This window comes from Furipterus horrens, unplaced genomic scaffold (assembly GCF_987537825.1).
Source record: "Furipterus horrens unplaced genomic scaffold, mFurHor1.1.pri manual_scaffold_4, whole genome shotgun sequence".
Classification (NCBI taxonomy): Eukaryota; Metazoa; Chordata; class Mammalia; order Chiroptera; family Furipteridae; genus Furipterus; species Furipterus horrens.
The window spans coordinates 50,684,921-50,706,500 of record NW_028327174.1 but is presented as its reverse complement, the minus strand read 5'-3'; the positions used below and the strand labels follow the sequence as shown (position 1 = coordinate 50,706,500).

General features: G+C 42.3%; 1 protein-coding gene and 1 pseudogene across 1 annotated transcript; one reads left to right on the top strand and one right to left on the bottom strand.

The window, feature by feature from the left end:
• Positions 1-3,372: 3,372 nt before the first annotated feature.
• Positions 3,373-4,318, top strand: LOC150011734 (microtubule-associated protein 1 light chain 3 beta pseudogene; annotated as a pseudogene).
• A 13,556-nt stretch (positions 4,319-17,874) lies between these two features.
• COX14 (cytochrome c oxidase assembly factor COX14) lies at positions 17,875-20,861 on the bottom strand. The gene is made up of 2 exons (XM_090273141.1): positions 20,703-20,861; positions 17,875-18,244 (listed from the first exon to the last, which is right to left on the bottom strand). The coding sequence occupies exon 2, from the start codon at positions 18,234-18,236 to the stop codon at positions 18,063-18,065; it is 174 nt and encodes a 57-aa protein (XP_090129267.1). The 5' UTR covers positions 18,237-18,244; positions 20,703-20,861; the 3' UTR covers positions 17,875-18,062.
• Positions 20,862-21,580: the final 719 nt, after the last annotated feature.

Sequence of the window (21,580 nt, the reverse complement as noted above, 5' to 3'; positions counted from 1 at the left end):
GCTAAGACACCTTTAATTTGATACATGTGTTTCCCATTTATTGAGTGCAGATACTGCCAGTTAACATTTTAAGATTACGATAAGTGAGTCTCCGCAGATGTTTTCTCTTTTAGTTCTGTTTTCTCTATTAGCCCATGGAGAAACAGTCTTCCTAATCCAGATTTTTCTCTAGTTGAGGTCCTGGCAAAATTACCAATAGTAGTATTCATGTCTCAGGATAGTTGTCTATTTGCTGAATATTCATTCTATCAGAATATTTCCAGGTGCTCTATATACATTAAGACATATGGAGTACTTCGTTGTCGGGGTGATGACTGCAGATTAAAAGAAATAGGTTATTGTTCTAAGAATCAGATACTCACTAGATGTTCACTGACAATATAGGGATATTGACCCCACTAAACTTACCTTACTGAGCAGCTGGATTTTTAGAAGACTTACTGTGAGGCAGGGGAAAATTAAGTCCTCAAAGATCTTACGTATTTAGTCAGAGTTAGTAAGGTCTTACACTTAATTCCTCAGCCATATCCTTAAGTAGTAATTATAAAGTATGAATGAAATGCTTTTGAAAGTTAGACGAGATATGTATTTTGCCTTCTGAAACTTAAACAGTTGCTTTGTAAATAGTTTGGGTTAGTTGGCCCAGTTAATCTAACAAAAGATGCAACCAAGTGGTATAGTAATTGTTCACACATAACTTTATTATATGTCAGGCACTGTATAAAGCACTTTATATATGACAAAAATGAAGCAAAAAGAGGTTAACTTGCCTAAGGTCAAACAGCTAGGAAAGAGTCAAACCCAGTGTCTCTAATTCTTTTTTCTTTTTTTTAAAATAGATTTTTAGAGAAAGAGAAAACATCGATTTGTTTTCCACTTATTTATGTATTCATTGATTGCTTCTTGTATGTGCCTCAACTGGAGATCAAACCCACAACCTTGGCAAATTGGGACGACGCCCTAACCAAGTAAACCGACCAGGGCCCAGTGTCTTTATTCTTAACCACTACACTCTACCACTTCCCAAAACTTCATAATGAGGAAGAATATATATTGAAGAAACATTTAGCCAGAGGCAGAGGCATAGACTGATGAAAGTTGGCTTTGGATGAGTGAATTGAGATTAGGGTCAATTACAGGAACAAGGTATTGTTCTGAGAAAGAACTGCATACATATACAAGGTGAGAGAGGGTGCTAGAGGGTTTGAATACTAGACAATAATAGTGTTACTGGGGCAGCAATATGCTCATAAAGCTAGTTTTATAGGTGGCCTAGGAAATTTTCATGCCTGATAGGAAGGACACAAGTCAGTGGAGAGCAGGTTAGAATCAAACTCATCATCCCTATGAGAGAACTAGGAATATTTGTAAGAGAAACAAGGTATGACCTCTTCTCTGTGAAATATAAAAGGGTTTTAACTTTATTATTTATTGAAAAAAATAAGTCACATTCTGCATAGTGCTTTACTGCTTAAAAAATGATTTCACATACATGAAAAAGTGAACTTGAGAACACTTTTGTAAAGGTAGGATTATCCCCATTCCAAAAATGAGTATTCTGGTTGTCTATTACTATGTAACAAACCACCCTAAAATAGTGGCTTAAAAGAACAATTTATTATTTCTCATGGTTTGGTTTGTTGACTGAGCTCAGCTGGAAATACTTCATATGGTTTCAGTTGGGTGGCAGCTGGGAACTGAGTCATTTGAAGACTCAACTGGATGTCTAGATGATTTACTAGCCTGGCTAGAAGTTAGTGCTGGCCGTTCCATAGGAATTCAGTCAGGACCATGAACTAAGATCTCTTAGTACATGATCTCTTTGTGTTTTGGGCTTTGTACGTGTGGTTGTGTTCCAAGAGGCAGGAAGCAGAAGTTGCTAAGCCATTTAAGAGTGTTGTCTAGAACTGGCACACATCACTTCCACTGGCACACATCATTGCCACTGTATTATATTAAAGTAGTCATGGGGACCACCTAGATTCAAGGGAGAGGGGAGATAGACAACCTTTTTTCTTAACTGTTTTTTTTTTCAAGACTATTCATTTTTAGAGAGAGGAGAGTGGAGGGAGAGAGGGAGAGAAACATCATTGTGTAGTTGCCTCCTGCACACCCCCAGCTGAGGACTCAGCCCACAACCCAGTCATGTGCCCTGACCCGGAATCAAACTGGCAACCCTCTGGTTCACAGGCTGTCACTCAATCCACTGAGCCACACCAGCTAGGGCTAGACTCAACCTCTTGATGATGAGGTGACAAGGTCATTGCAGAAGAGCAATGTCAAATGGGAGACAACTGTATTCATCTTTAAAAAATTCAGTCTGCCACTATGAGGAAACTTGAGCTTTAGGAGTTATTTAAAAAGCAAACAGGGTAGTGAGCACACAGTGCAATATATAGATGATATATTATAAAATTGTACTTGAGACATAAAATGTTATTAAGCACTGTCACCCCAACACATTTAATTAAAAAACAAACTTAGGTTGCTCATCATGTATCATGAACTCTCATGTTATCACAATCCTGAAAATAATGAGTTTAGTTAATGGGTGGTATGGTGATTTTAAACCAAGTTCTTTGTTTTAAATCCAGTGTCCATGCAGGGAGATATTTTCAGTTCAATAAAACATTAAGGGCCCTGGCTGGTGTGGCTCTGGATTGAGTACTGGCCTGCGAACCAAAGGGTCACCAGTTCGATTCCCAGTCAGGGCACATGCCTGGGTTGTGGGCCAGGTCCCGATTTGGGGGCGCTTGAGAGGCAACCCCATATAGATGTTTCTCTCCCTCTCTCCCTTCCACTCTCTCTAAAAATAAATGAATAAAAATATAAATGGGGGATTTTTTTAAAAAATAGAAAAACATTAAGGGCCTATTTTATGATAGGCACTGGCAGGAGCTGGGGATGCAAAGATGAACAAGATCTGGTTTCTATCCTCAAAGAGTTTATACCTCAGTAAGGAATAATAATATAATGCAATAAAAACTCAAATTATTCTTGGCAAGGTGGGAGAAGACTTCAAAGTGACCCTGGGCCATTAAAAATGAATAGAGTTTTACCTGGAAAACAGGAATGAAAAGGTATGTTTAGAAGAGATGTGGGAATATATGGCAAATAGTTCTGATTTAATGCATACCAAAATAACCCGAGGCAAACATCTAGAACTGGTGGGTAAAGTTTTTTGTGTTTTTTTTTTTTGTTTGTTTGTTTGTTTTTAATGCATAGCCGAGATTCCAAGAAAAGGTTGAAGCCACAAAGAAAAATTGAAAGGGCAGAAGGCTAATAGTTCATGCAATGATTGGAGGGGAAAATGGGCATATAACTAAAGGGCTTGGGTTTTAATGCTGACCACAAAAAGACAAAACGCCCCGTGCAGGAAGCGGAACCGAGACCTCCAGTTAAGGCTGGGAACCTGAAAGCAAAGAAGTTTGAATGCTTGGGTTTGTGGGGTCAGGAGAGACTTTAGAATTTCATCAAATTCTGGGCCCACACTTCATGTGAATTTGAAAACCTAAATATACACTTCCTGTGTGCTCTGGGAAACACCTCAACCCACACCCCATTCCCAGGTAAGAACTGCATGAAAATTGGTCTCAGGTCAGTTACCCATGGAGCTGCTCTGGAGAGACATGTACATGATGATGCAGACACCATGGGATTTTTACCCCGTCAGCCTTGCCCCCCCCTCCAAGCCTCCAAAGCCAAGCCCTGGGAGAAGACCTTCAAGCAGCGTCACAGCTTCCAACCAAGAGTAGAAGATGCCTGACTTATCCAAGAGCAGCATCCAACAAAATCCCGGTGATAATAGAATGATTGATAGAAGGGTGAGAAGCAGCTTCCTGTCCTGGATAAAACCAAGCTGCTTTTACCTGATCATGTCAACGTGTGAACTCATCAAGATACTTAGAAGGTGCTTACAGCTCAATGCTAATCAAGCCTCTTCCTGTTAGTGGGCACAGCATGGTGAGCATATCCACACCAATTTTGTAAGTGTATGAAAGTGCGAAGGATGAAGATGGATTCTGTATATGATATATGCCTCTCAGGAGACAGAATGAAATTGTTGGTGTAAGACTAGAAAAATGCATCTGTTCTAGAATTTTTTAAACCCTTATCAACAGGAAAAAAAGGGATGTTACGAACTGAGATTGATCAGTTCATCTAATCATAGATCATCAGAACAGTAGTGTTTCTGCATAGGAGTTTGTTCTTGTACTGCAAGCAGAAAAACTGAGCTCCAAATGAACACATTAAGTTTTAGAAAACTATATTATTTAAGCTTGGCTGTCTTGTTTTCAAATTTAGAAGTTTCAAAATAAAACACTTTGCATTCTGAGTTACAAATAAAAATAAATAAAATCTTAAAACAGAAAAAATAGTATTTTCAATTATCAGTTGGAGAGGGATGACTGCATGCACTCACTGTTCTATATCATTTTATATGAGACTTGAGCATCCACAGATTTTGATATCTGTGGGGAGTGAGGAGAATCCCAGAACCAGTCCCTTATGGACAACTGTAGTTAAATTTTGGGGAAGTCAAAAGTTATATGTGGATTTTCAACTTGGGGGTCAACAGCCCTAATCCCCACGTTCAAGGGGATTGTATAGCAATATGGATGTATTAGCCTGAACCAGTAAGATATATATGTACATACATATATATTTAAAAGATATAAATTTTAAAGTATATTTTGATTATGTTGTTACAGTAGTACAAATTTTTTTTTCCCTTTGCTCCTCTCCGCCCAGTACCCCGCTTCCCTCCAGCAAACCCACCCTCCTTAGTTCATGTCCATGGGTCGTGCATATAAGTTCTTTGGCTTCACCCTTTCCTATATTATTCTTAACTTCCCCCTGTCTATTTTGTACCAACCGATTATGCTTCTTAATCCCTGCACCATTTCCCCATTTCTCCCTCTTCCCCCTCCCAGCTGATAACCCTCCAAATGATCCCCATAACTATGATCCTGTTCCTATTCTGGTTTGCTTAGTTGGATTTTGTTTTTATTATTTAGATTCAGTTGTTGACAGTTGTGAGTTTGTTGTGATTTTAATGTTCATAGTTTTGATTTTCTTTTTCTTAAATAAGTCCCTTTAACATTTCATATAATAATGGCTTGGTGGTGATGAACTCCTTTAGCTTTACCTTGTCTGGGAAGCACTTTATCTGCCCTTCCATTCTAAATGATAGCTTTGCTGGATAGATAATTATGGTTGTAGATCCTTGCTTTTCATCATATTAAATTCTTCTTGCCAGTCCCTTCTCGCCTGCAAAGTTTCTTCTGAGAAATCAGCTGATAGTCTTATAGGAACCCCATTGTAGGTAACTCTTCTCTTACTGCTCGTATGATTCTCTATTTTGAACCTTTGGCATTTTAGTTATGATTTGCCTTGGTGTGGTCCTCCTTGGGTCTAGTTTGTTTGGGACTCTCTGTGCTTCCTGGACTTGTATGTCTATTTCCTTCCCCAAATTAGAGAATATTTCCTTCATTGTTTTTTCACGTAAGTTTTCAATTTCTTGCTCTTCCTCTTCTCCTGGCACCCTTATGATTTGGATGTTGGCATGTTTAAAGTTGTCCCAGAGGTTCTAAGCCTCCTCATTTTTTTCAACTCTTGTTTCCTCACTGTACTGGTTGACTTTCTTTCTTCCTTATGTTCCAAATCATTGATTAGAACCCTGGTTTCCTTTCCTTCACCATTGGTTTTGTGTGAGTTTTCCTTCGTTTCACTTAGCATAGCCTTCACTTCTTCCCTTATTCGTCTGCCATACTCAAGCATATCTGTCAAGCCTGTGAGTATCTTTATCACCGGTGTTTTGAACTCTACATGTTAGGCTGGCTATCTCCTCGTTGCTTAGTTCTCCCCTGGAGTCTTGATCCATTCCCTCTTTTGGGCCATACTTCTCTGTCTTCTCATCTTGACAGGCTCCTGTGTTTATTTGTCTCTATGTCTTAGGTAGAGCTGTTGCTCCTGTTATGTTTAAGGGGTGGAGCCTTAGGTATTTGTCAGTACAGGGCTACTCTTTTCACCATGTTATGGCGCTGTATGTGGGGGACGGGTCAGAGAGGTAACGATGCTGCTTACTCAGTACCCATGCCTTTTCCAGGCACTTCTCCCACTTCCGAATGGGACTGGCATCTCTCTAGCTGCTACCCTGGCCATCGTTCCCAGAGTGGGTGGTTCTGTGGATATTCTAGAACCGTGGGGGCCCTTTAAGCAAGCAGACTCTGCTGAGAGACTGGCAGTTCCTTCCTCCACCCCAACCCCCACTGGTTTGCACAGTCAGAAGCAATGAGGTTTTATTTTCCCCGGCGCTGGAACCGTAGCTCTGCAGTCTGGTCTGGTGCTGGGAGCACTCCCCAGGTGTCTCTCCCTACCTTTTAAAACGTGTGACTGTGCTTTCTGCCACCCTGCCACTGCTGCCTCCTCCACACCACGTCCTCTCCGCCCCTCCTACCTGTCTGGATGAGTATTTCTTCTTTATATCTTGTTTGTTGGACTTCCATGCAGCTCGATTTTCTGGAACTTCTGGTTGTCTCTAGTTCTGAGGTAGTTGTATTCCTTCTTAGTTGTGGAGGGAGATGCAGCATGTCTACCTTCACCTCCATCTTGGCCAAAAGTCAGATATAAATTTTTTAAAAATTTATCTTAAGGAACTGGCTCACATGGTTTTGGAGGCTGAGAAACCCCAACATCTGCAGTCAGCAAACTGGAGAACCAGAAGGGCTGAATACATAATTCCAATTCAAGTCCGAAGACAGGGGAAGACCAATGTCCCAGCTCGAAGACAGTCACATGGAGAGAGAATTCTCTCTTATTCCAGTTTTAATCCTATTCAGGCTATCAATGGACTGGATGAGGCCCAACCACATGAGTCTACTAATTCAAATGTTAATCTCTTCTGAAAACACCCTCACAGATGCACCAGGAATAATGTTTCACCTCTACCTGGGCACTCAGTAGCCCAGTGAATCCAAGATTAACCAGCACATTGGATAAATATCAAAAGTATAATGAGTAAAAAAGGCAAGTTGCAAAAAAAAAGTATCACTTGAATTAATATTACCTTTTTAACCCAAAAATAAGATTTAAGGGTACTTTTATAGCAATAGTACAGAAACATGCAGTTACTGAAGGATGGACAGTGTTTATCTTTGGGCAGGGAGAATGTAAGATGAGTTTCTTTTGTGCTCTTCAATAAATTTGGAATAATTAATAATTTAAATTTGTTTAATATAAAACCAAGTACATGGTATTTTCAGGGAACTGTGAGCTGTTGGAATTGTATCAAAGTGGCAGGAGATGAGAATAAGGTGGTTTGGGGCCAGATTGTGAATAACCTTGACAATCATGCTGAAGAATTAAAATTTATTTTTAAATTTTATTTATTTTTTAGAGAGGGTGGAAAGCAGGGAGAAAGAAAGAGAAACATCAATGTGTGAGAGAAACATCTATGGGTTGTCTCCTGCATTCCCCAACTGGGAACCTGGCCCACAACCCAGGTATGGGCCCTGACCAGGAATCAAACCGGTGACCTTTTGATTCACAGGCCAGCGCTTGATCCACTGAGCCCCACCAGCCAGAGCTAAAGAATTAAATTTTAGATGGTAGGTTGTGGGAGCCCCCAAAAGTTTAAAGCAGCAAAGTTAGTCTTGTAAAAGCAGTCATGGAGAGGGCTATCCTAGGACTTGGGACTTGACCTTAGAGAGGTACAGGAAATGGGTGTTTAAAAAAAGAGGCCTATGAGTTGGCATAGGCCAGTATGTAGTAAGGACACATAATGAGGTTATCTGTACCACCTTCACCTTAGTCATCTGCATACAGTTACTTTTCTTTTAGTTCAGTAAGGTCTTTCCCAGAGCAGCCCTCACCAAAAGTTCAGCCACAGCCCTAGGCCTACAAAAAAGGCAGATTGGGAATCTCCCTTCACTCAAATGGCTGCTCTATGAAAGTCATTTAGAAACAGTACTAAACTTTTTGGCTCTGCTGTTTGAGAGTGACTTATTTGAAATTTATTAGTAACTACATGACTTGGATTTGTTTTTTTTAGCCCAATCTATTACTAGTCTTTGTCTTTTTTTTTTTTTAAGTATATTTTATGGATTATGATGTTACAGTTGTCCCAGTTTCTTTTTCCCTTTGGTCCCCTCTGCCCAGTACCCTGCTTCCCTCCAGCAGGCACACCCCTCTTAGTTCATGTCCATGGGTCGTGCATATAATTTCTTTGGCTTCACCCTTTCCTATATTATTAACTCCCCCCTATTTTGTACCTACCAATTATGCTTCTTAATCCCTGCACCATTTCGACCCCTTCCCCCTCAGCTGATAACCATCCAAATGATCCCCATACCTAGGATTCTGTTCCTATTCTGGTTATTTGCTTAGATTTTTCTTGTTTTCATTTTTAAGATTCTTTTGTTGACAGTTGTGAGTTTGTTGTGATTTTAATGTTCATAGTTTTGGTTTTCTTTTTCTTAAATAAGTCCCTTTAACATTTCATATAATAATGGCTTGGTGGTGATGAACTCCTTTAGCTTTACCTTGTCTGGGAAGCACTTTATCTGCCCTTCCATTCTAAATGATAGCTTTGCTGGATAGATAATTATGGTTGTAGATCCTTGCTTTTCATCATATTAAATTCTTCTTGCCAGTCCCTTCTCGCCTGCAAAGTTTCTTCTGAGAAATCAGCTGATAGTCTTATAGGAACCCCTTTGTAGGTAACTCTTCTCTTACTGCTCGAATGATTCTCTCTTTATTTTGAACCTTTGGCATTTTAGTTATGATTTGCCTTGGTGTGGTCCTCCTTGGGTCTAGTTTGTTTGGAATTCTCTGTGCTTCCTGGACTTGTATGTCTATTTCCTTCCCCAAATTAGAGAATATTTCCTTCATTGTTTTTTCACATAAGTTTTCGATTTCTTGCTCTTCCTCTTCTCCTTCTGGCACCCTTACGATTTGGATGTTGGCATGTTTAAAGTTGTCCCAGAGGTTCCTAAGCCTCTCCTCATTTTTTTCAACTCTTGTTTGCTCATTCTGTACTGGTTGATTGTTTTTTACTTCCTTATGTTCCAAATCATTGATTAGAACCCTGGTTTCCTTCCCTTCATCATTGGTTATGTGTGGATTTTCCTTCGTTTCACTTAGCTTAGCCTTCATTTCTTCTCTTACGCATTTGTCATACTCAAGCATATCTGTCAAGCCTGTGAGTATCTTGTCACCAGTGTTTTGAACTCTGCATCTCATAGGTTGGCTATCTCCTTGTTGCTTAGTTCTCCTACTGGAACCCTCATCGGCTTCCTCCTTTGGGCCATACTTCTCTGTCTCCTCAATTTAACAGCCTCCTGTGTTTGCCTCTGTCTTAGTTAGAACTGTTGCACCTGATACGTTGTAAGGAGCTGAGCCTTAGGTATTCATCAGTGCCAGGTGACCTGCTTCACCATGTTGTGGCGCTGTATGTGGGGGAGGGGTATGAGAGGGAACAATGCCACTTGCTCAATACTCACCTCCTTTCCAAGCACTTCTCCCACTTCCCATATGGGACTGGCGCCTCTTCAGCTGTTGCTCTGGCTGTGGTTCCCAGAAAGAGTGAGTCTGAGGACATTCTAGGACTCTGGGGGCCCTTTAACCCTTTGAGTGCCAACATCGCTGTGAGTGACACTGCAAATTTTCCCAAAAGTGCCAACGCTGCTCTCAGCGACTCTTTTTTCAATGGCTATAAATGTAAATAACAATGGAATAATTCATATTTTATGTTTTGTTTTGTTTTGTACCTCAGGTTATATATTGATATAATTTTTTTCTCATGTTGATCCAAATTTTGAATTATGCATGGCACTCAAAGGGTTAAACAAGCAGACTCTTCTGAGAGACCAGCAGTTTCTTCCTCTGTCACAACCCCACTGGTTTTCGCAGTCAGAAGCAATGTGGCTTTATTTTCCCTGGTGCTGGAACTATGACCTGCGCGGTCTGGCCTGGTGCTGGGAGGGCTCCCCAGGTTTCCCTCCCTCCTTTTTCTAATGTGTTACTGCACTTTCTGCCACCACCACTGTTACAGAGTAGGGGTCCCCAAAAATCCCCAGAGCCTGTGGGTTGTGGGGTGGGGAGAAGGGAACAGCTTTTAAGATGCCTTTGCATAACTATGGCTAGTAGCTAGTGTCTTAGTCAGGCAAATGGCTTTGGTTCTTCCAAGGCCCCCAGGAGATGGGAGGGGTTTTGACTATGAAATAGTGAGGAAAGAGCATATAGAGCCTGCGCAAGGATCTGTGAATGGTCAGACCGGTTACCATGCCCATTGTGTCACAGGACGCAGTCAGGGATTTAAAAATAGGTGGCAGGCATTTTGGCTAGGAGAATACCATGTGGCTTTGAAAGGGAAGGGAAAACTCCATGCGGTTTACAAGGAGGCTGGGAACTCCACCTGGTTCTGCATTAAGAGCTGGAGGGCACCACAACACAGGCAAAACCTCCCCAATCAGGTTTGAATGATTGGGAGCTGCTGGTAAAACTGAACTGTGTCTGGGAAGTAGGAAAACTGTATCTCTGACTTTTCTAAAACTAGCCTGGTTTGGTAGGGGGAGGCAGAACTATGTGTTTGTGGGTGTTTTAAAGAAAATAAGACTTAATGGCAGAAATCCACAAATAATCTAAATCTGTATAACCTTTAAATAAACAATTCTTTTTCTTTTCACCAAATTCTGATATTGGGAGTTATCCTTCTGGTGGCGGGCAACTGGGCCCCTCATAACTGAACAGCCCATGGGTTCTGTTACACCATCACACAGCTTCCTCTCTGCACCGGCTCTGTCCCTCTTACCTGTCTAGATAAGTATTTCTTCTTTATATCTGTGTTGGACTTCAATGCAACTTAATTTTCTGGAACTTCCAATTGTCTCCAGTTTTGAGGTAGTTGTATTCCTTCTTAGTTGTGAAGGGAGACACAGCGTGTCTGTCTAGGCCTCCATCTTAGCAGGAAGTTTAGTCTTTGTCTTTTAATGAATCTGGTTTATTGATATTTAGCATAATAACCGAAGAACTTAACTATATTTATTTTAATTTGACAGCAAATGTGTCTGCTGTTCCTTACTAAATACAGATCATGCTCAGTAAATACTAAACAACTATTTGAGCTGTATTTGAAATGACTGTGGGTGCTCCAAGTGAAAATGACTGTTCTAGACAACGGAGGTAGGAGTGGACTGGAACCTAGGCCAGAAAACAAGACTGAACAGATACATATTGGCATTATCTGCTATATTAGTCAGAGTTCTCTAAAGAAACAGAACCAATAGGTTAGAGAGAAACAAGAATTAAACTAATTTATTTTAAGGAATTAGCTCATACAATTGTAGGAACTGGCTAGTCTGAAATTTGTAGAGTATGTAGCAGGCTGGAAATTCAGGTAAGAATTGATGTTGCAGTCCAAGATCTGCAGGCCAGAAACTCAGGTAGAGTTTCTGTGTTACAGTTTTGGTGCATAATTCCTTTATTGGAAACTCTCAGTCTTTGCTCTTAAGGCCTTCAACTGATTGGATGAGGCCCATTCATATTACAGAGGATGACCTGCTTTATTCAAAGTCTGCTGATATATGCCCTGGCTGGTGTGGTTCAGTGGATTGAGTGCTGGCCTGTGAAGGATCGCTGGTTCGATTCCCGGTCAGGGCATATGCCTGGGTTGTGGGCTAGATTCCCGGCTGGGGGTGTGTGAGATTCTCTCCCTTTTTCTCCCTCTCTTCCCCTCTCTCTAAAAATAAATAAAATTAAAAAAAAAAAACTTTAAAAAGAAGTCTGCTGATATGTATTTGGTCTTCACCACAGATGTTTGGCAAAGAGCTTCTAAGACCCTTGGAACCTCCAGAATGATGTTTTCTTTTTGTGTGTGTATGCTAATGAGGTGACTCTTGGGGGCCATTAGATAGTTTCAGGATGTGAGCTGGTTGCCAGAGAAACCAGACCAAGGCATGATTTGAGGGAGGGGAGAGGGGCTAGGGATTGAGTTAATCACCAATGACCAATGATTTAATCAATAATGCTTATGTAATGGAACCTCTTTAAAAACCCTAAACAATGGGGTTCATAAAGCTCCTGGGTTGACTATATTGAGGTGCTGATAGGCTGATGTACCCTATACATATTTTCCATTTGGCTGTTCCTGAGTGGTATCCTTTATAAGAAAGCAGTACATGAAGTTTCCCAAAGTTCAGTTCTGTGAGCCATTATAGCAAATTATAAAACCTCTGGAGGTGATTGTAGGCACCAATTTGTAGACAAGTCAGGCAGAAGTATAGGTAACCTGGGGACTCATTACTGTGATAGGCCTCTGAAGTGGGGGGAAGTCTTGTGAGACTGAGTCCTTAATTTGTTGGTAGTTAGTGGCGGAATTAAATAAGATACTCAGTTGGTATCCAGGTGAAGAATTGTTTGGTGTTGGAAAAACTCAATTTGGTATTAGAAGTGAAGAAAGTTTTCATTTAAGACTCCTTTAACCTTTGCCCTGATCTACCTCACCTCACCCAGATATAACAACTACTATTGTAAGTTTGGTGTGTCCTTTCAATCCTTTTTTATTTTTATTTTTTGCAAATTATACAAGTTTTTATTGTTTTGCTTCTTAAAGTGTATTACATTCCTAGAGTCCTTCTGGTAGCACTATTCTAAGTCCCTTATTAACATTTTTTAAAAATATATTTTATTGATTATACTGTTACAGTTGTCCCAATTTCCCTTCCCTCTGCTCCCCTCTACCCGGTGGCCCCCCTCCCTCCAGTTGTCCCCCCCTTTTAGTCCATGCCCATTAGTTGTGCATATAGTTCTTCTCAACCTCTTCCTGTCTACTCCATTCCCTCCTACTATGCTTCTTAATTCCTGTACCATCTCCCTCCCTTACCCCCTTACCCCTCCCTGCTGACCTCCCCCCAATATGTTCCCCATACCTATAGTTCTTTTTCCACTCTTGTTGCCTATTTAGTTTGCCTTTGTTTCAGTTTCCTAGCTTCTGTTGTTGGTTCTTGTGATGCAGTTTTCATTTTAATGTTCATAGTTTTGATCCTCCTTTTTCTAAACCAGTCCCTTTAACATTTCATATAATAGTGGTTTGGATCTAATGAACTCTTTCAGTTTTATTTTGTCCTGGAAGCACTTTCTCTGCCCTTCTATTCTGAATGACAATTTCGCTGCCCTTCTATTCTGAATGACAATTTCGCTGAATAGAGTATTCGTGGCTGTAGGTTTTGGATTTTCATTACTTTGAATATTTCTTGCCAGTCCCTTCTTGCCTGCAGGGTTTCCCTTGAGAAGTCAGCTGATAGTCTAATTGGGACCCCTTTGTACATAATTCTCTTCTCTCTTGCTGCTTTTAAGATTCTTTATCTTTAATTTTTGACAATTTGATTATAATGTGTCTTGGAGTGGTTCTCCCTGGGTCCAGTTTTTCTGGAACTCTCTGTGCTTCCTGGACCTGTAAGTCTATTTCCTTCCCCAAGTTTGGGAAGTTCTCCTTTATTATATTTTCACTTAATTTTTCAATTTCTAGTTCTTCATCTTCGCCCTCTGGCAATCCGATAATCCATATGTTCGATCTCTTATAGCTGTCCCAGAGGTTTCTGATCCTCTTCTCACTTTCCTTGCTTTCTGCTTCCTCTTTCTGCAGTGGTTGACTGTTCCTTCCCTATGTTCTGGTTTGTTGTTTTGATCTCTGGATTTTATTTCCTCACCACTTGTCTCGTGTTTTTGTTCTTTTCAGTATGGGTGGCTTTCAATCCTTTCTCATCTTGTTCCAAATCTTTTGTTAATTCTGTAAGCCACCTAATAACTATAGCTTTGACTTGAGCCTCTGATAGGTTTATTTGTTCATCTGTCAGATTCTTCATCTGTTGCCTGGTGAGCTGCGTCACCAGGATTTTTATAGTTGTCTGCCTCATTTTGACAGATTTGCGTTTTGCTTTGCTTCTGGGGCAGGCTAAAGGGGGCGGAGCCTGTGTACTCCTCACAACCCAGCGACTGGTGGTGATCTGCAACCATTTTCGCCGCGCTGTGGCGCTTTGTCGTCACTACCCAGCGACCAGTGGCGATCCGCAACCTATTTCACAGCACTGTGGAGCTTGGTGTGGGGGTGAGGGTCCAAGATGGATTCCTGCCGTTATTCTCTGCTGGGAGACCAGGATCCGTCCTCCCGCCCTCTGGACCTCACCATCGGAGGCGATGTGGGGCTGCTTTTCTGAGCGTTGGGGTCGGGAGCTGCTGGGGCTCGACTGCAGCCCGATTGCTCTCCCTGCTGCTGTCCCTGGTGCTACCACAGACAGCACCGCCCACTTTCGCTCTTCCTACCTGTCCTACGAGCGCTGCTGGTTTATAACTTCGTACTTTGGGCTTCCATGTAGTTTTATTTTCTGGAATTTCTAGTTATCTTTTGTTTTGAGGTAGTTGTATTCCTTTCTAGTTGTAGAGGGAGACCACGCGTGTCAGTCCAAGCCTCTATCTTGGCCGGAAGATCAATCCATTTTTAAAACATACTTTTTACACTTTCACAATCACACACATATCCATAACATAGAGTATAGTTAACCACATTCTGTAATGATTTTCACCATGGATTTATGATGTATTCTCTATCACAGTCAATTTCTGACATATACATTGATCTGTTTATTATTCTATGCCACTGGTTTCTTTGTCTCCTCCTGCACTACTACTCCAACATTTAGATTACTATTAGCTTTCTACTATATCTTGATGTCTGGTAGGTCCAACCCATCTTCCTTGTTCCTTTTCAAAATTATCTTAGCTACTTGTGCTTTTAAAGATTTATTTTTATACATAGGAAAAGTGTTATCTTCTAGAGACACTTGGCCCAGTATGGGAAAGTGAAGGGTCACAGAAACATTTTTGGAAGAAAATTGAGAGGTAGGTAAAGAGGATGTTCTATTCAGAAAGAAAGCACAAATGGAAGTGAAAACAAGAAACAGTGTGCAACCAGTCAGGCAGTTTGATACTACTAGAACAAAGGGTGAGGTAGGAACATAAGGTGGGTCATGTCTTAAACCCCTCATGCCATATTGAGGAGTCTGGACACGCCCCTATAGATCAGGGATTCTTATGGTTGAGCTTCAGAGGCGATCTAAAGCAGGGGAATGCCATAATTGAATTTATTTCAAATAGATGTCTCTGATGGAAATGTGGCAAATAATAGGATGAGGTCAAGATGGGAACCAAGACCATTAAAAACCTTCTGCAAAAGTATAAGCAAGAAATTATAAGTAGAACTGATTAAGTGGATGTTTAAATGGTAAAAATTAAGACAATTGCTTTATTGGGAGCAGGGCACAGGGAATAGTCTAATAATTCTCCCATATTTCTGACTTGGATGATAGGGAAAAAACATGAGTATGTCCTAGAGATGAGAAGGAATGCTGTTAGTTGCGGACATGTCAAGTTAGAGAGGACTATAGGATATTCAAGTGGATATATCAAGCAATTGGATATATATGAAACTCAAAAGTCAATCTGGAAGATACAGAATTGGGAGTCCAGCAGCGGGCATTAATAGCTGACATTGAGTGCTTATCAGGTGCCAGATATAGTGTTAAATACTTAAAGTGAATTATCTTATTTAACCTTAAAGCTAATCTTTTAAATTAGGAATTTTTTTTATCCCCATTTGACAAAGGTAAACTGAGGAGTTAAGAGTTAATAATTGACCTATTGCAACATAGCTATAATGTGGAGCCAGGATACCAACACTGAGCACTTAATTACATTCTGTAATGTTAGAACCATTAAGTACCTAGATTAATTGAGAATATAAAGAGTAAGAGAAATAGGCCAAGAACAAAACTGCGACACACCAGTGTTTAAAGTGGGCAGGGGAAATCAAGAGGAAAAATCAAAAGCGGTAGAAGGGAATAAGACAGTGGTCCCTAACTGAGCTTCAGTGCCTCAGGAAACAGTAAGGGGAAGACTAAAATCACCAGTGGTGTGGCACAATGGAGGGGATGGCAGCCGGGAATTTCAATGGAGTTGTAGAGGTGGGAGGAATTTCAAGTCCTAGGGAGTGCTATCATGTGAGACTTCTCCTTAATCTTGAGCAGTTTGTTTTTGTAGGGGGGTGGGGGCCTTAAGCAAGTTTATATATTGAGAAGAGGGTGAGCTAGAGAGATAACTAATGGAGCAAGGACTGGGGTTGAGAAGGATAAGGATGGAGGCAGAGACCACAGAGGAGTTGTTAAGGGGATCAGCTATGGGCACAGGCTGCATAAGAAAGTAACTTAAGCCAATATGAACTGAGAGGTTGGAATAAAATAGAAGGAATCAAACAATTTGAAGTCTCCAAGTTCTAGAATAGAGTGGAAATGAGAATGTAAGAAAGCTCCTCAAAAAGGACTGATTTTATACTTCAAAGTGGCACCAGGGAGAGCTGGGAGAACACTGACCCTAACTATACAGGTGAGAAAGAAGAGGAGGCAATAAAGTTCTTGGTTTACATACCAAGAAAAGATAGGAGTAAAAGGGTTGAGTATAGCAGAAAGCTGGGTTTTTGTTTTTTTTTCATGGAAGAGGGCTTTCAGGTGAAAGGTTTAGGAGTAGAGGGACAAAGGTCAGAGCAGTATGCACATAGAGCATGAGAGGACAAGTGTCCAAGGAGGTTGATATTTGGTCACCAAGAATGCATGAACTAGCAACCTCAAAGCTCAAAATGGAATAGTGGCAACAATAACTCTTCATAGTTGGGTTCTACCTTGAATATACTTTTTTCTTTAACATCCTCTTCACAACTCTAGTTAAGACCTGCAGGTAGTATGGCACAGTGAGAAATTGACCTTATGCTAACACTACACCCAATGAGCTTAAGGAGGTGAACTGCATTACTATAGGCTGCCCACCAACAATCCTTCCTTTTGGGAACTGTGTCTCCTCTACTTGGCATAATTTTGAGACGGCTGTTGAACAAAGGCCTCTGCCTTCCTTGACTAAAAGATGCATGTACGGCCATGCTGGCTAGAGCACCCCATTACCTGGACACAGTAATTAGTCCAGGAATAGTCACTGACCAAAGAGCTCTGGTCTTTAGTCTTTTTAAGGGACTTATACAGCTACTGGGAGTCTTTTCTTTGAGATCACGAAAGGTGATATTCGTCGGTCGTCGTCGGCAGCCGTCCGTCTCGAGAGACGATGGTGTAGCTTCTCAAGAGTCTATCTGCACCACTGAGAATGGCTGTGCAGTCCGACTCGGGAGTGACACGGTATCTGTCTCCTCCCGTGTTGAATCGACATCTTGCGATGACGCTGGAGTGTCCTCTCCAGTGAAGCTGAAGCTACAGAGCCTGGGCAGGGTGATATGGAGGGTCTGCTGTTGCCCATGCAGCAGACCCCCCCTCTCTTCGCAGCTGAAGGGTCCAAGGGAAAGACGGAGTCAATACAGCTTGGCTTCAGGTGCGCCGCAGGAGTTGCCGGTGTTGACTACAACGTCAAACCGCCTTAGGGACTCCGGCTCCGGATTTTCTGTCGGGGTTTACTCCCTTAGCCTTTCCCCTGAAGAGGTATGCCGCAAGGCAGCAGAGGTTTTTTGGAGTCAGAGTTTTCCTTCTCTGATGTACCCTGACTGGAAGATCGAACCAGCGACACTTAGCTCACAGGCCGACGCTCAATCCACTGAGCTAAACCAGCCAGGGGTGAAAGGTGATATTACTACTTCTTAAACTGTTTATCTCCCACTTCATGGGTTCTGAGAGCTAAAGGTATGGAAACCCAGTCTGTGAATAGGAAACTGGTAGTTAAGGCCCCACCTCTGTGGTCCATATCCTATTTAAGTAAACAAAAACAGCACAACACAAACAGACATGGCATAAGGCAAAATATTTAATGTCTGTACATTTGCCCCCCCCCAATTCCTATTATGATATGACAGCATCCCCAAACTGGCAGTTCCAGAGAAAACATGGGCACTTATTCCCAGCAGGGTTTGAAAACCATTAAGGCCCTAGTTCTCTTGACTTAGATATAACTGCAGGTGAGCTCTTTCCACAGCATGCCTCAGGCTTCTCTGGTCAGGAAACAAAGCCCCGCAGGCTCTACAGGCCTCCTGTGGTCTTCTGTTCTTCTGCGTCCTGGCGCTGGGACCTGCGACGCTGGAAATAGTGGTAGGCTCGGGCGCTGCAGAGGTAGCCCCCATACACAGTGAGGAGCATCATGGAGGTAGAGAAGGTCTTGTAGCCAATGTCAGCTAGTTGCTTGGCAGTTGGCATGTTGTCCCCTACAAAGACAGACCAGATTTAGATACCAGGATAGGCCTCATGTGTCCAGCTCAGTTCCCCGTTTATAGTCATCCCATAATTTCTATATCCTGCTTAGTCTGTCTATTCTGAATGGCCCCTACATGTAGGCCAAGTCTTATAGTGGAAGACAACGTTTGGAAACTAAGATTCGAAAAGGCAAATAAAATCTGTATATGAGATACAGACACATAGCTGGAACCACAGGTGCATCTGAATGACATCACAGCTAACACTTGGCCTTCTATGTTTGTGGAAGACGTGATGGGTACAACCACCCAGAAATGTTAATTACAACATTTACTTTAAGCACGTATCAGTTTTTCTGGCTAGCAGGCAATTAATGGAGGTGGCCGAGGATTAGCAGTAAATTATTCTCTGTAGGATGATCAAATGGGAACCTTCTAGGCAGTATCCAATTTATTTTCCCATAAAAACAATCTTATTCATGGTGGTTAGGTTCCCAGGTTAGCCCTCAAGCATCTGTTTAAGCCAATATATACCTGAAATAGTGCCAATAGTACATTTATATTATTTCAATTATACTTAACCTTCTGCAGCATTAATTCTAAGTTTCAGGCACAATACCAAGTACCTATCCCAAGGGCTAAAAGGAAACTTACTGAGTGCCCAGAAAATTTCTGACTCACATTTGCGTGAGATAAATTACTTCTAATTAACTGTTCCCTATATATTCTGAGCTAGAAAACAACAGAAAGTCTAGCATGGCAATCTCTCATACTAAACAAAACATTCCTCAGTTTGGGACTATGAATGTGTTCTTAGACTCCTCTCTATTGAGGGAATTGAAATTAAGAGGCTGACAAATTAGTGAGAATATGTTTCTTAAAAGTCAAGAATTTGCAAGAAGAAAAGCTCAGGATTAACTGGCTTAGGGGGTCAGGAGTAGGGTGAAACAGAAAAGTGCTTCTCCGGGTGAGTCCTATGGGTGAATATTCCCTTGGAGCCAGTCCTTGAAGGTGGAGCCAAACTGAGCTGAGACATAGCTTTCTTGAATTATAATTCCAAATGACTTTAAACAAGGTCAGAGGAAGAAAACCAAATGGCAGGGGCTCAAGATGAGAAAGGGTTGTGTTCTGGTTATCTGAGCTTTGAAAGGACCCCAAACTGTGAGACAGTGAAGAAAACACACACACACACACAGCAGGATACTAAGGTAGTTAAGGAGCTCCCAGCAAAGAGACTTGCAGACCTTCAACCTCCCCCTCACTTCGTCTTACCCCTCACATCCCCCATTACCCTGGCCAGATGCTGACCAGTTATATAGGACCATTTCTTGGAGGAGAAGGAAGAAGGCTAGAAGCATTCACTAGCCAAGAAACAGGATGGTACAGCTTGGCTACAAGAGAGATAGAAGCCCTATTAATAGACATAATTTTGGTGTTTAGACCCTGATTTCCTTCTCTTGCCTAATCCAACCAAAGATTATTCTTATTTTCAAATTAACAAAAACTTTTCACAGACCCTGAGCTAAGTAAGGCAGGGCTGGGGAAAAGAACACAGATGCAGAAGTTCAAATCAGTTTTATTAACTGAATGGATTAGGGCAAAGCTGAAAATATATCCAAGTTAGGAAACTCTGTGGATTGGGACACGTCTAGAAATAAGAAACAAGAAGAAACTGGTGTGTGTACCGGGAAGGTGATGGCAAATGTCAGTCAAGAAGAACATCAGCTGGGTTTTGGACGTGTTAAAATTAAATGCTCAACATATCAGGTGATGATGTCTATCAGGAAGATGGATATGCATATCTGGACCAATCTTGGGAGAGATACAGATGGATGTAATGCATGACACCAAAGCAGAGGATAAGACCAGAGAGAGTGGCCAAGGGAACACCAGTTTGGAGAAGCAAAATAATCAGGGAAAGAAAGTAGATAGAAAATTCCAAAAACTTTTTGGGGCTTTTTTCATTTTACTACATCCCTCTTCCTGGTTGAAAATCACTGGTGGATCAATTCACTGCCACTGATGGAGGTGTGCTGTATCTTTCAGGTGTGTTGAGCCAGAATGAAAATTAGGAACCACTACTGCAAAGTAATAGGTGTTTAGGTCACGGGTAAACCTAAAGTAAAAGTTAATTTAGTGAACTGAACTGGAAGAGGCATTAAGTAAAAAGCAAATCCTTAGCCAGGGCCCCAGGAGGCCCATGAACCCTGACCCTGACCAAAGTCAGAGCTACTAGAGTCTGAGCGTGGAGGGCTAAAGCGCCCGGTAGGAGTCAAGATTTGACAGAAACCTACAGCTGGAAGGAGTTTGTTGGACTAGAAGCAGTGCAAATCGCGGCTTAGGTCCACGGCGCAGGATACACCGGTGACTTCAAGGGCATGGAAGCCTGGAGCCTGGAGCACGGGAAGATGCGGTGAGCAAAGGCTGGCCCAAACAGGCGCGCCTCAGCTTGTCCCAGCAAATGGCATACCTGGATGCTGCAACTTCCTCCTGTCCAACCGAGGCCTCCACAGGCAGCGTCTCGCCAACACACTGCGTAGCCCGACACAGCACCCAGGACCTGACACGTGAGGACTGTGACCAAGAACAGCCCTAGACGCTGAGGCGCTATTGGTGAGGAAAGCCACTCTTACTCCCTCCCACCCGCCCGGTTTACCCTCTAGGATTCGGCTTCCAGTGCCAGAGAGCACACCGCGCGCAGGACACGGCACAACCCCACCCACTGAGGCGGGAGCGACGCTGCCACAGCTCCAGCTGGATGCTGCCCTTGAACTTCCGGCTTCCGAACCAATCACCCTTACTACACATCCTCAGACGAGTATTCCTTTCCGAGAGGCCCGTTGAATTTTGGGGGTTGTAGTCATTCTCCGTTGAGAGAGTGTCTTAGTGACTCAACCGGAACTTTTAAGATAGTCACGACAGAAAAGACGATCTTTGTCGCCGACTCAGTCAGCCAGCCAATCCCCAACCTACAGCGTGATGACGACTTGGGTAGCTAGGTAGATTCTCTTGGGGTCAGCTCTCTGGAGACGAACTGCGCGCCCCCTAGAGCCTGGAGCTGCCATCTTCCCGTGGCCTGGCTTCAGACAAGCTCAGGTAAGAAGACCGCTACCGGCACCGCGAGGTCTCAGCCTCCAGTCTGGCCCTGGCCACGGAGTGGGCAAGAGGGATGTTTCTGGCCCGCGTGTGAAGTCTCAAAGAAGCGGCGGAAGGGGATGGGAGGGAGTTGCCATTTGGGGAAGACAACTGTGTGAGCACCCAGCTAGGGGCAAGGAGTGTCTGGGATTATCGAGGAGGGCTTTCTTTTTTCCTTTTTTCCCCTGAAAACATATACATGCAGTGATACAC

Bases quoted from the DNA above. Each gene is read 5' to 3' on its own strand.
- COX14 (XM_090273141.1), bottom strand. From the start codon at position 18,236: ATGCCAACTGCCAAGCAACTAGCTGACATTGGCTACAAGACCTTCTCT.